The 15,640-nt window shown below is 36.2% G+C and overlaps 1 protein-coding gene across 4 annotated transcripts in view; it reads right to left on the bottom strand.

Moving 5' to 3' along the window:
- The window catches only part of ST18 (ST18 C2H2C-type zinc finger transcription factor), a 421,429-nt gene that overhangs the window by 81,627 nt on the left and 324,162 nt on the right, over positions 1–15,640 (bottom strand). For all 4 annotated transcript variants that reach the window (XM_078153419.1, XM_078153420.1, XM_020992483.2 and 1 more), the window contains exon 7: positions 5,251–5,450. In XM_078153419.1, the coding sequence (XP_078009545.1) occupies positions 5,251–5,450 (200 nt within the window). The remainder of the gene's footprint in view (positions 1–5,250; positions 5,451–15,640) is intronic.

Raw genomic sequence — 15,640 nt, 5'->3', positions numbered from 1 at the left:
AGACATTTCTTCATCAGTAAATTGAAGATGTTGGGCTAGGTGCTCTTTAAAGTCTGTTCTATCTTTCACATTAAATAATTTTCTTTTAGATGTCTATTAACTTCCCAGTCCATTGGGGTTAGAGAACTACGTTTTTTAGATTGGACTTAGGATTTCACTGATATGTAAACTGCCTCCACTGATGCAGATGGACACCAGCTAAGTACATAGGAGTCTTAAAATTGCTTGTGGATACTGAAAAGTGAAATGAATTATCCAGGTTCACAGAACCAATATATGTTAGATGTGAAATATGCTACCTTAGGGAATTATTTTAGAGTAATAAAAAACAGCCTTAACGACCCACCAGAATCAGTATTCCACCCAAAGTGCTCAACCAGCAGATCACATGGTCTTGAATCCCATGGTTCATAAAATCATAGCTGGTAAGGAAAACTTGGAGGTCACTAAATCCAGCTGCCTCATTTTAAAGATGAGGAAACTAAGACCTAGACAGGTCAAATGACTTGACTAAGGTCACAAAGGTAGCTAGGGGCTGAGCTGGGATTTGAAACTAGGTTCTCAGACTCTAAATTCAATGTTATTCTTGTTGTGCCATGCTACTCTTTTACCCATGTGATCAATAACATGGAATGACAAGATGGCTGACTGGGTTTTTATAAGTATGTGACATGTAGCCATAGCACAGTGCTAAGACCTCATAAAATTTAATCTAATTTTCTTGGCTTCATTAGCATGTGCTATTCAACTGAATTATCCATCTAGAGATACAATTAGCAAAGATGGTTAGAAAGGAAACTTTTATTCCAGTGGGCAGTTGGGCATTACTAAGTGGATGGAAAGTATAATGTTTATTTTTCACACTTTTGAGTAGGGAATGGAACACCCAAAACCTGCCACTTAGCAACTCTGTCCAGTGGTTTCATAGTGCAGGAATTTGCTCAGCCTGATTTCTGAAATGTATTTGTCCCCAGTGCAGAGAAAAGTACTGGGGGAAGGGTGGCAATTACTAAGGTTTGAGGAGGTAGGGGAAAAATGTTGGAGGGAAGAAGAAGTCATAGTTAGTTAGCTATTTCCCTTTTATGTTTTTCCTATTATTTTACATAATTTCTTTCTTTATAGCTATTTTAAGGTTTATATTCTGTAATGTTTTATTTAGAGTGTATAGATAATTGAAATTAGCGAAATGATTTGCCTGAATGAACTTAAACCATATCTATTGCAAAGAATCACAGAAGTGAAGGGTTGGAAGTGATCTCAAAAGCTATGTGGTTACGTGTCTAGTTTAGCACATCTCTGACAGTAGGCATATAACCTCTTAAGCCTCCTCCCCCCATGCCTGGAATGCTCTCCCTCCTCATCTTCACCGCTAGGCTTCCTTTGAGTCCCAGCTAATGTCCCATCTGCTACAGGAAGCTTTTCCTAATTCTTCTTAATTTTAGTGCCCTCTCTTTGTTGACTCTTTCCTATTTGTCCTTGCTATTTATAGTGTGCACGTTGTCTCCTCCATTAGACTGTGAGCTCCTTGAAAGCAGGGACTGTCTTTTACCTTTCTCTGTATCCCCAGGGCTTAACACTGTGCCTGGGACATGGTAGGTGATTAATAAATGTTTTTTGACTAACTGATCTCCACTGAAAGAGTGACCCAGTCCACTTCTGAACAGAGCCAATCTTTAGGAAGTTTTTCTTGACATCAAGGCTAAATTTCATCTATTTGTTTTAGTTCTGGCCTTGAGAGCTAAGCAGAACCAAAACTAATTTCCATATCAGAACCCTAAAAATTCTTGGACATAGTTGTCTGAACTGCATATCACCAGAAAATTCTATAAGTTTGCCTTCTCTGGCTTCATCCAAGATATTGATAAAAATGTTGGCCAGCACAGAAACAAGGCCAGATCCCTGTGGGCTCTCAACTAGAGACCTCCTTCCAAGCTGACATCAAGTCATTCATGACTTCTCTTTGGATCCAGTAATTAAACAAATTACATCTAAGGGTATTGTCATCTAACCTTATTTCTCCATATTGTCAAAAAAGATAACATGAGAAACGTTGTGAAATGCTTGGTTGAAATCCAGGTTTATTTTATCTCTAGCTTTCCCCTTGTCTGCCAGTCCTGTAATGCTGTTAAAAAAGGGGGAAGAAAACCCAAAAATACTTACTTAATGTCTGCTTAATTGAGTGTAAGGCAAATACATTTCTCTCTTCTCCAATTTATTCTTAGGTTAGGTGTAAATAAAACACAGTGATGGCCATCAATGGCTAGACTTGTATGTTTGGCTGAATCTATTTTGGGAATCAAGTGCTCATGAAAAAGCCTGATAATATTTGAAGTCCCAATGGTGTTTGGGGAAAGAATGAGGTTTTTGTCAAATAAATGAAGAGCCCATTAAGTCTCATCTCATGCTTCAAGTTAACATGAGTAGACTGACTATAGCTTACTTGAGCTAGCAGGTAAGGCCCACCCTTCAGCTGCATAGGTGCACATAGATGGGAAAGACTTCAAGTATCAACTATATTAAGTGCCATGGAGAAGATCTCTATGGAGACTAGCCTTCTATCTTAACAGCATAAACACATGTATGAAAAATATATAAATATGCTTTGAAAATACCAAATTAGAAGTCAGGATCTTACAGTGCTTGAATTTAAATAGAAGTTTTAAGCTATTTTCAGAGTAAAAGAATCAGGACCCTAGCCCCAAACTTGTAAAGTCCTATTCTCCTAGTTTATTTTATCACTAGTTATTATTGTACCTATTAATGATTATCATCATTGTTATTATTATTACTTATACTATACTAGTTATAATCCAGGCAATAACAAACTTATTGCTGTTTATTTGTGTAACAGAGTTTTTAAAAAAACTAACAACTCATTTAGCCACATTATTTTTTATATAAAATACGCTAAATTCAGAAATATTGTTCTATATTCTTTGTAGTAGTGTATTTTCATGCAGGGCCTGGAGTCAGGAAGACTTGAGTTCAAATCTGACCTCAGACACTAGTTGTGTGACCCTGGGCAAGACACTCTGTAGGTAGACATCTCTGTCTACCTCAGTTTCCTCATCTATAAAATTGGATAATTATAGCACCTACTTCACAGGCTTGTTGTCAGGAACAAATGTGATAATATTAGTAACAGTAAAGTGCTTAGCACAATGCCTGCACATAGTTGGCACTTCATAATTGCTCATTCACTTCCCTTTCCCCTCCTTGTTTCATTTTCTAATTTATCAAATATTATGTTTTATATGGCATAAATCTAGCTATCAAACGCTACAAAGTCTTCTAGGCAATGCAGAGAAATGCAAAAGATATTTGTCTAATCATCCTGATTGGAAAAAAAATATATAAAAGACAGATTGTTCCCAGCCTAAGATATACAGTTGAATAGGCAGCCTGTTGACTTAGTTAAAATATGATGTATATGCATATGTGCAAGTGAGTTCAGATAAAATGAGAGATAAAATGAACTTGGTTGAAAAAAATAAACCTGGCTTGGTCATATTTAGGAAATTGCAAAGTGGTCTCCATCTCAAATCCTCGACAGACACAAAATTCGATATATATGTATATCGAATATAATATATATTGCTTTTTGATGAGGCAATTGGGGTTAAGTGACTGCCCAGGGTCACACAGCTAGTAAGGGTCAAGTGCCTGAGTCCAAGGCCCGAGCCCTATTCACTGCACCACCTAGCTGCCCCTGAATTCAATATCTTTAATACCAACAATCTTCTGGTGTTGGTACATGACTCTGAATCATGAAATAATACAATCTTAGAAGATTGTATTACAGATAGAATATCACATGTAGCTCATAGGAAAGATGGGCAATGGGAATAAATAAGAAACAGTATATTCTCCACAAAAAGTGGAATAAAAGCAGTGAAAGTATCTATGATCAGATGAGTTGGGTCAGTGATGTGGTAGAATGAAAAACAACAAATGGACAGATTAAGTGCTGCATTGATCCCACGTACATAATCAAAGGAGGCTTCCCACAAATCAGATGGACATTTTATGGAGAATTGTTGGGGAAACACAGACAGAAATCATGCAGAATAAGGAGACAAGAGAAGGTTGTGGTCTGTTATCAGTGGAGGAGGTAGTTATCCTGAGGAAAACATGGATTCATTGAAGTACAGGTTTTTATTTAGGTTTTTTTTTTGTTTATTTGATAGTGTCTGTACTCTGGATTTTCCTGATAAGTTCCTGACTATTTCTTGCAGTCATTAAAATGGAATATTGAATTCTATTTATCCATGTTCTGTAATTTAATGCTAATACACAAAATGGTAAGTGGTACAATAAATAGCCTGAATGAATAAATGAGCATACTTTCCTAAGAATATAACCTGTGACTGGGAGAAACTTGCTAAACTGTAAAAAAGTGCTGAATATGATAACCAGAGTTGAAAGAAAATTTGGACCCAGGGAAGAGAATGGAATTTGATCTCATAGTCACACCGAATTAATCCAATCCTCTTATTTTATCCAGGCCAATCCAGTCCAACTCTCTTATCTTACAGATGAGGAAACTAACATGGTCCCATGGTTTTTGTTTGCCAGACCATGGACTCAAATACAGATCCTCTGATACCAAATCTAGCACTTTCTTGCCTCATACAAACTGGTTATAGTTAAATCATCTGCAAATAACTTGATTACTGGTGAGAAGACTGTAAGGACCAGAACTATGCTCCTTCATATGTCCCCAGGTTCCACTCAGACTTTTTGGTTTTACTAAATATTCCAAGTACCAATGTATTGCAAGTTGGGGGCAGTTAGGTGGTGCAGTGGATAGAGCACTGGCCCTGAACTCAGGAGGAGCTGAGTTCAAATCCAGCTTCAGACACATAACACTTACCAGCTGTGTGACCTGGGCAAGTCACTTAACCCCACTGCCTAGAAAAGTATATATATATTGCAAGTTGAAAGGAAGGAAAGAATCATTCCCTTCTGAGTAATAACATATGAAAATGCTTTTGAGTTTAAGTTTGACTTTTTTGTTTTGATAGCTCCAATCAAGAAATGCACATCATTTCTGGGGCACAAAGAGAGACCCCGCCACCTTTTTTTTTGTGGTCTTGGGAAGGAGAAATAACAGTCTTTGGTCTTTGGAAACTTTGATTTGGAAATAAATGCCATTCACAATGATTCTGAAGCATCTATTCCACAGCCTTTTGGCTACCCCTCCACTAGTGCCTGAGGATATATGCAATTTAAGCCCATCTTCTTTGCTACCTGCAATGGGATGGCCGTTTGTCTCCAAGAGACAATCATCTTCTTCTGTCTCACTTTGGTCATCATTCTCCTCTTTGCATTCCACACTGGGGCTGTAGTGACGAGGCTTCATTAACAGGGATTTCCTTTTGTTGACTGGAACGCCTAAGGCTGGCTCTTCGGTTTTTCTCTTCTTTGCCATGGGGCAGCCATATGTAGCACTGCAGTGAGTAAAGAGAAAAAGTTAACAAAGTTAAGTCTTTTGAAATGTTTTTGTTGATACTTTGCTTTGAAAGGTTATAACATGAGGCTACTGGAAAGTGAAGCTAAATTTTTTTGGAGATGGGGAATAGAGGTTTAGATTCTGTTGTTGGCACTAACAAAACCAGGAGGGACAAAGCCATTGAACTGTTCTGATTCTCTTTCACTGTTACCAGTACAGTTGAAAAAAATCATCTTTAATCCTGAGTAAGCATATGTTAATCTGAGCTCTGCTTGGCACTAGACTAAATACACCCAGGGAGGGATGAGAAAAGATTTATGCTGGTTTCCTAATCCTAAGAAACAGCTAATGTGAAAAATATACCACCAGTTACACCAAATGTGTCCATTACGGATATATCACAATATGTTACAAATGCTCGTTTGATTGATTGGTTAGTGCGTTTGCATACCTGTGTCCTACGAAAACTGCTTATCTCAGACCCAGTTGTGCATCCAGCTTCAGAGGCACACATATAAAGTGCTCTGACTTGAAAAGGGAAGGTTGGGGGAGCAAGTATTAAATATTCATTGAACCATTGTCTAGTCACTGAAGAAAAAGTGGACTGAGTCTATACCAAAATCTCCCCTTTGATGTTCACACGTCTGGCACCCAGATCAAACAAAGAAGGGGAGGAGAAATCTGATTTGATCTGCCAAAAATGGTCAGCATTTTATCCCTGTCCATGATCTCATATAAATTGGTACTGAAGTACTCTCATGGCTGCCATTTGTTACATCTTGACTGAGAAATCAAATCTGAATAGACTTCCCAATCCTATCTCTACCAGACATAATGCATATCAGCTTATTAGTTATACTTAAGTGTTTTTACTCTTTTTTCAGGATCCATCAGATCCAGAAATCTTAGCCAACAGTCCATCTTTAGCATGTTAATATTTAGAGAATGTCCACTTTTTGCAAAGCATGGGCACTCTGATGAATTTCAGAGGAAAAGGCATACATACTCCTGGCTCTCTAAAAGGCGCTGGCTAACATCATAGATGGGGTCTAGTGCAGAGTCCAAAAGGAAGAGGAAACCTCAATAGTCTTCAAGATACTCCTGTTTGTGGATGACATTGTGTTCACTGCACAAAGTCCAGAGCTTTGGAGAAACTTCTAAAGGAGTTTGTAATCAATTAAAATTTCTCAGCATGATTATCATCCTCAGGAAAAAAAAACAAATAATTGAATAATACTGATTTTTGAGACTATAATATTTAGTGGGATGGCTGGTGCATGGGGCAGGTTTATTATTGTGGATATATTGTACAGATACAATGAATGGAGAATGAGATGGGATTAGAATTGAGTAGAAAGAATAGAGCAGCCTGGATTGCCTTTAGGAAATTGGTGTGATTTTTACAATCCCAAACTTCTCTCTGGAAAAAAGGTTCATCTTTCTGAACATTGGCAAAGCTCCTTGCAAATAGGGATTGTTTCCTTCTTTGTATCCCTGGCAACTAGCACAATACCTGGCACATAGAATAAAATAAATGCTTATTGATAGCTTGATGAATTTGTATGACTCTGAGTCACATGATATATTATTCTCCAAAGAATTTTGGATATCTGCTGGAAAGACTTACATGAACTGATGAAAAGGGAAATGAGCAGAACCAGCAACATTGTGTGATGACCGACTGTGAATGACTTAGCTTTTCTCAGCAATACAATGATCCAAGACAATTCTAAGGGACTCGTGATGGAAAATGTTCTCCATATCCAGAGAAAGAACTGACAGAGTTTGAATGCAGATTGAAGAATGTTATTTACTTTTATTTATTTTTGTGTTTTTTCACCTTTTTGGTCTGTTTATTCTTTCACATTATGATGAGTTATGGAAATGTGTTTTACATGATTGCACATGTATAACATATCAAATTACTTACTGTCTTAGGGAAGGGGGTGGTGAGGGAGAAAGAGAGAAAATTTGGAACTCAAAATTTAAAAACTATGAATGTTAAAATTATCTTTACATGTAATTGGAAAAAATAAAATGCTATTTAAAATTTTGGTTGTAAGGCATCCAATGGGCAGTAGAGAGGGTAAGTATGGCTAGCTCCAACATATTGCCGATGAAGTGTTGGATAGGGAAAGAAAAAAAACTGTCAAAGAGATATATAATTAGAAAAGGAGGTAAGTTGAGTATGTAGAATGATTGAGGGATAACTAATGAATATCCCACATATTCTGCTGGAATCCACGAAGTATCATGAGAAGGTTCTCTATATCGAATGTTCTTTATGTGAAGAATTCATGGGAAAGCATGGAAGTCTATGGAGTGATAAAAAATACTTGGATTTTGACCAGTTCCAGTGGAGGTAATAGTTGCATGGATGAGTTCAGATATCCATCAAAGTGTTCATGGAAGTATTTAGAATTTATTAGAAATATGTATAATCCTGTATTATGATAATATCTTCTTGTAGTTATTTTTACTATTGTAGAACTCAAGGGATCCAAATATATTATTCATTAAAAGGTATTATTAGAAATTGACAGTTGGAAGGGACCTCAGGGATAACCTAATCCACTATTACTTTATAGGAAATGAAAACGAGGCCCACAGGCAGACAGCTGTGCTTGAAAAAAAATTTTTTGTGGGTGGAAACATAATCAATTTGTGTGTACTGACTTTTTTTTTTTTACTGCAGTTAGATATGTCTCTCTTTGGATGTAATGCATACATGTATTACCATGATAGTTTTTTTTCTCTAGTACTTTGAAAGCAGTGTGAAATCGAGGAAATTGGAGGCTTATTTTGTAACTTGCAACTTTGTTTCTTTGATGATTTCCTAGGATTTTCTAAATAAGGCACTATGTCATCAGCAAACATGGATAGTTTTGCCTCCTTTGCCTATTTTCATGCCTTCCTTTAATATCTTTCTGGTTTTTTGATATTGATAGCATTTCTATCACTATATCAAATAACAGCAGAAGAGTGGGTATCATTGCTTATTCCTATATTTTTTGGGAAAGCTTCTAGAATATCCCCATTGCATATGATGCTTGCTTTTAGTTTTAGATAATTTTTATTTTATTTAAATTTCATTTTATGTGTATCCTTTTTATGTATGTAGGGTTTTATTTTTTAGCATAAGTGAGTGTTTTTCTTTTTGTCAAAGCCTTTTTCTGAATCTATTGAGATGTTCATGTGGTTTTGGATGATTTTGTTTTTAATATGATTATATTGCTTGATTTCCTAATATTGAACTATCCTTTCATTTTTGGTATAAATCTAGTTTGGCCATAATAAGTGATTTCTTGGACAAACCACAGTAGTCTGACAGATTTTTGTTTAAAATCTTTTAATTGACATTCATTAATGATATTTGTCTGCTGTATTCCTTTGCTCTATCCTTCCCAGGTTTAGGCATTAGGATTACATTGGTCTCATAAAAAGAGTTTGGCAGAATGCTTTATTTTTCAATTTTGATAATAATTTGTGTAGTATTGGGATTCCTCATTCTTTAAAAGTTTCATAGAATTCTCCTGTAAATCAATCATTACCAGGAGTTTTTTTTCTTTGAGAGTTTTTTTTTAATAGGTGGTTCTGTTTCCTTTTCTGAGATTTGATTGTTTAAGATCTTCATTTGTCATTGTTTTACTGTGGACTTTTTTTTTTGTATTTTTGAAGGTAATAATAGATTGTTTTACAAAGAGAGTGGAGGAAGACTTTGAACATGTCTGTTGCCCTAGCTGGATATCTCTCTTAAGGAATCAAGATTCCTGCTGCATCCTGAGGAGGTCCTCAGGATAGATAATTTAAAGAAGAAAATATTGCTACTGCACTGATTTGTACCCTAGTAAGGTATATATCCTTATATATGTCAGCGTATAATTATTCTTATATCATTTAATAACAATAGCTAGCATTGATGTAGAGGTTTACAAAGTGTTTTTTTAAAATCTCATTTTATTTTCATAATAACTCTGAGTGGCAGGTGCTCTTATTAACCCCCTTTTATACATGAGGAAATGGAGGAAGACAGAGGTTAATTGACTTGCCCAGGATCACACAGCTGGTAAAGGTCTAAGGCTAGATTTGAACTCAGGTCTTCCTGACTCTAGGCCTACCATTCTATTTACTGTGCCACTTGGCTGGCCTGCTGGTGCCTATTTGCATCAACTTTCATTTTAAACACATGGCTTTTATAGTTTATTTACATTTTTGAAGGGTTTGCAAAGAAGGTGGGGAATGCTTGCCTCTCTGTGGCTGTAAAACAGCCATGTCCTGGTTGTACTTTTTTTTTTTTGCCAAAGTTAAAGTTAGTTTAGCTAAAGATCATTACCCCAAGTTACTATTCTTCACAATGAATTAATTCTCTCATTAAAAAAGGAGAAAGAAGGTCCCTTTCAATGATTTTTCCTTTGGGGCACACTGTTTTGGCTTTATTGTGGCAGTGTGGGAGAGACATTAAACAAAGGTCACTTTTCTTTACATGTCACTGAAACATACATGTCACAAAAATGCTAACATTTATTTTCATGTTTGCCAGAAATAACTTCTAGTGGTCTATGTCTTCCTATCTGCAGAACTCTGCAGTGTTGATGTAAAATGAGCTCTATTATCCATATTTTTCTAGCAGAAAAGAAAAAAAAACAGCTAGGTATTAATCGATCTATTCAATTTCTTCAATTCTTTCTGCATCCAAAGTCCTCTTGCAGGGCTTCTTAAACTTTTTTCACTCACAACCCCTTCAGTGCTTCCTAAACTGTGGGTCGTGACCCACAGTTTAAGAAGCATTGCTCTAGGGAATTTAACCAATATACAAATATCTTATGCTCCAATATTTCATATTTATGATGCTACTTTCTCTTAAGAATTCCTAAAATTATCTGTAATTTCACCTGAGAGAATCATTATGGTTATACACTGAAGAGGGTTAAAAGTTTCAATTAATCCTTCCATAGTCAAGTTCCCTTTAAGAACCCCACATCTGTCCAACACGTAATTTTTAAAATGATATGATTTAAACTTCTAATTCAAAAAGTGTTGAACAAAAGCTGCTGGAATGCATCCAAGATTAGGAGGGAAGCAGAAAACTGGGAAACAATTTTTACAAGCAGTGTCTCTGATAAAGGCCTCATTTCTAAAATATGTAAAGAATTGAGTCAAATTTATAAGAATACAAGTTATTCCCCAATTGATAAATGGTCAAAGGATATGAGCAGGCAGTTTTCAGAGAAAGAAATTAAAGCCATCTACAGTCATATGAAAAAATGTTCTAAATCACTACTAATTAGAGAAATGCAAATCAAAACAACTCTGAGGTACCATTACCACATCGGATTGGTTAACATGACAAAACAGGACAATGATAAATTTTGGAGAAGATGTGGAAAAATTGGAACACTAATGTATTGTTAGTGGAGTTGTGAACTGATCCAACCATTTTGAAGAGCAATTTGGAACTATGCCTAAAGGGCTATAAAACTGTGGATACCCTTTGACACAGCCATACTACTTCTAGTTCTATATCCCAAAGAGGTCATAAAAATGGAAAAAAAGACCTACATGTACAAAAATATTTATAGCAGCTCTTATTATTGTGGCCAAGAATTGGAACTTGAGGGGATGCCCATCAATAGCTGAACAAGTTGTGGTACATGAATGTAATGGAATACTATGGTGCTATAAGAAATGATGAAGGGAAGCTAGGTGGCACAGTGGATAGAGCTCTGGCCTTGGAATCAGGAGGCCCTGAGTTCAAATCAGACTTCAGACTCTTGACACTTACTAGCTGTGTGACCCTGGGCAAGTCACTTAACCCCAACTGCCTCACCAAAAAGGAAAGGAAGAAAGAAAGAAAGAAAGAAAGAAAGAAAGAAAGAAAGAAAGAAAGAAAGAAAGAAAGACAGAAAGAAAAGAAAAGAAAAGAAAAGAAAAGAAAAGAAAAGAAAAGAAAAGAAAAGTAAAGAAAAGTAAAGAAAAGAAATGATGATCAGGCAGACCTCAGAAAAACCTAAAAGACTTATATGAACTGATGCTGAGTGAAATGAGCAGAACCAGGAGAACATTGTACACAGTAACAGCCACACTGTGTGATGACTGACTTTGATAGACTTGGTTGCAAGGATTTAAGACAATTCCAAAAGACTCATGATAGAAAATACTATCCACATCCAGAGAAAGAACTATGGAGTCTGAATGCAGATAGAAGCATACTACTTGCTCTCCTTTTTCTTTGTTGTTTTGTTTTATTGCTCCATTCTTGTGGTTCCTCCCATTAGTTCTCATTGTTCTTTACATCATGACTAAAGGAAAATATGCTTAATATGAATTTATAAATAGAGCATATATCAGATTGCATGACATCTTGTGGGGGGAGAGGAAAGGAGGAGAAAATTTAAAACAAAATCTTATGGAAGAGAATGTTGAAAACTAAAAATAAATTAATTATTTTAAAAAAAGAGCTGCTGAGATTTGTGTTTGTTGTAAGGAAAAAATTTCCTAACAATTAGAATTACCCAAAGAATTGGAATAAGCTACCCTAAGATGTTTCCCATGTGACCCATGATTAGTTAGGCCTGTTAGAAAGCACTATGTTTTAGCTATGTTGTTTGTTGTTCAGTTGTTTCAGTCATGTCCAACTCTTCGTGACCCTATTTGGGATTTTCTTGGCAAAGATACTAGAGTGGTTTGCCATTTCCTTCTCCAGCTCATCATACAGATAAGGAAACTGAGGCAAACAGGGCTAAATGACTTGCCCAGGGTCACACAGCTAGTAAGTATCTGAGGCCACATTTGAACTAAAAAAGATGAGTTTTCCTGACTCCAGGCTTGGCACTCTATCCATTGTGCCAACCAACTGTCCAAATGGTATCAAACTCAAATAGAAACAGGGTCCACAAAACCATATATAAGAAACTCTGAGGGTTGTATATTGACTTAGAAAGCTACCTATTAGCTACATGTATGTTTGACACCTTTCAACTAAAGCACTGAATGAGAGGTTAAATAATTTGTGCAGAATCACACACTCATTATGCATCAGAGTCCAGACCTGAACCTAGATCTTCGTGGCTCTGAGTTCAGCTCTTTACTGTACTACATTATGTCTTTGGGTTGGGGTTTTGAACGTGACAGAGCAGCTACCTTGCTGCAATCTATTGGAAGTCAGTCTTTGAAACAAAGTGGAGATAATAACATTTTTATTACTTACCTCATAATATATTATCACATCATAGAGCTGTTATGGGGAAACACTTGCTAACACTTACAGAACTATGTAAACATGAGAAATTATCTAGGTCTAATACATGCTCTGGAGATACTGTCCCAACTCCCATTTCTACTGATGAATCAGGACCCCAGAGAATGGCCACTAGTTCCCTTCAAGGCTATAAGGGCGACCCTGAGTGGTTAAGGGTGACATTCTAATGACTGTTGTACCTTCTGCTGTGATCGTTGGTTATTACCCATTAGTGAGCCAGACTTTAGTTAGTCTTTAGAAAGGGAGATTTACTAAAGTGATACAGTAAGAACCATTAGTATTAAATATATATGAAAAGTCTATGACATACTCTCCCATCAGTATATAGACAGTCCTGGAGAAAGTGGACTCAGGCTTAGAAAGCACATAGGGCAAAAGGCTTCCTCACAGTTCCTGAAAGTTCTTTTGCTGGAATCCTCAAGACATTTCCATCAGGTGTGATATAGCTTTTTTGCTGGACATGAATCTTTATGGAGCCTCTTTCATTGCATTTAGTTTATCCTTGGCTCTCAATGTGAAGATTACCATTAGCTGTTTTGGAGATGCTGTTGATGCTGATAGGGCACAGATAGGAAGATAGGAAGGCTAAAATCCTTTGACTCTCATAAGGTCCTTTTATTGCCAAGAGCGGCAATTGGAGGGGGCCGAAATTGAGGAATTCTTCTCTCCCTGAAATTTCCCCCTCAAGTGGTCTCTTTTCAGGGGTTTGGCTGGAATACCTGAGGCTGGCTGCTGTTCACTTGAATCTCTGATTCCACCTAGCTGGTTGGCTTTATCCAAGCCCCACAGGGTGTTACCAAATTCCTAAACCAATCTGAACAAACTTATTCTAGCATCCAATATACTAGATATTTCTTTCAACTTTATGTCATATTCCCATATGATAAGAATGCCATCTATACCTTCATTCACATCATCAATGGAAGTATTGAATAAAACAGGATTCTGTATTACATCAGTAGAGACATTCCTTAATTAATTGACACTGAGTTACTGTAACCCACATTTCTCTCTTTTGTTGACAAGATAAGAATAAGGTGATACTTGTAAGAATAACAAAAAGATTTATTAAGTTTTATTTGGAGCAAGAAATGGATCTTGTTTTCTATATGTCTCAGATCATTCTAGATCTTTGGCTTTCCTTTCAAAAAACAGGCCCACACTATGCTTTTTAATTTTTCCTTGATTAGTTATCATTGTTTTCTGCATGAGTTTTTTGAATCTGAGATCATTAAACAGCTCCTACACAGCCACACGAATCCTATTTTCTTCTCCCCTGGAATCCTTCATGATTTAATAATCAGAATGTCATCATGGAATGACTCCTATCCCCCTTCAACCCATAGCTTTTCTATGAACTTAAAATTCACTCTTCTAAGGCAACACCCAGTGTTGCCCATCTTGGCCTACCCCAAACCTAAAATGATATGTTTGCTTTTTCTCATGGTTTACAATGCTGCCATTTTTTACTATCTGGTTCATCCCTGTGGGTATGTGATTCCTTGTAGGAGTGGGACTAGAACTGGTCACAGGCTGTGACTCAGTGAGCCCATACTGCTAACTGAACACTTTCTATTTTGGGTTTCATGGGTGAGAAGGGAATAGTCAAATTGTTTTTGGACTGGTAGGATATAAGTGTAAACAGGTCAAGATCAAGAAGTAAGCATGTTAACAGTGATTAACCACGAAAGACTTTGCTACTCTTCTCAGTGCAATGATCCAACACAATTCTGAAAGACTTCTGATGAAAAATGCTGTCTACCTCTAGAGAAAGAACTAATGAACTCTGAGAGCGGATTGAAGCAAAACTTTTTTCATTTTATTTTTCTTGCTTTTTAATTTTTTGCAACATGACTAATATGGAAATCTACTTTGCATGATTTTACATATATAATTGATATCACATTGCTTGTCTTCTCATTGGGAGAGGAAGGAGGAGTGGGAGGGAGAGAATTTGGGACTCAATTTTTAAAAAGAAATGTTAAAAAATAAGTAATAAATTTATTTTTAAAAAAGAAATAAGTACATCATCTATGATATACTTACCATATTTTTATTTTACTTTTTTCTGCATATGCATATATTTTTAAAGATTTATTTTTTACTCAAATGATTTTCAAATAATTTACATTAATCTAAGTGATAGTGAGGCTTTAGCTTATAGTTTTCATAATATTTGATCAAGATATATGTCAGTAGTAGGTCTTCACAATAAAATCTAAAAAAAAAACCATGACATGATGTGCTCTCTTCTAAGCTTCTAGAGATGATTTCGGCCAGTATGTATTTCATGCTGATTCCTATGCCTGGGCTGCTGTTCATCCCAAGCCCTATCTTACCACCAACCACTGCCTCTTGAAATATTACCTATTCTTTAAGAGCCATTTCCAATGCCACCTTCTCTGTGAGACCTTCCCTGATTTCCCCAAGTAGTAATCATATCCCTACCTCGTTTCCTATAAACTCATACAGCATTCTGTTTACACCCTTCTTGGACACATGTAATAATTGATATTTTGTTTTATGTATATTCTGTCCCCCTTACAAAACTAAGAGGTACATGAGGGCAGGGACTAGGAACTATATAAATCTCTCTCAGGACCTGATTCAGTTTTATGCACTTAGGTGTTTTAGGATCTTCATTAATTTCTCAGGACAGTTACCCCTTCTTTCCAGATGTCAAGGTTCAGAAAGATGGAACTTCCTTATGGTACTTATGAATCACAACTCTAATTTTCTTCTAATAAAACTAATGGAAACACAGCCCATTAGAATTTGAAAGAAGCCAATTGTTTCAGCCTTTTATTTAAAACTTTGTGACATGCTCATTTATAGAAATAAGTTTACCTATGGTCTATCAAAGGGTAAACCTATAATTGTAGCGTCTTTTGTTATTCTCACAGATTCACAATCTAAGAGTTTTTGTTGCT

Source organism: Phascolarctos cinereus, unplaced genomic scaffold, assembly GCF_003287225.1.
Source record: "Phascolarctos cinereus isolate Bilbo 61053 unplaced genomic scaffold, phaCin_HiC Scaffold_4;HRSCAF=312, whole genome shotgun sequence".
In the NCBI taxonomy this organism is placed as follows: domain Eukaryota; kingdom Metazoa; phylum Chordata; class Mammalia; order Diprotodontia; family Phascolarctidae; genus Phascolarctos; species Phascolarctos cinereus.
Note: the sequence above shows the minus strand (reverse complement) of the source record. Positions and strands in the feature narration are given on the sequence as shown.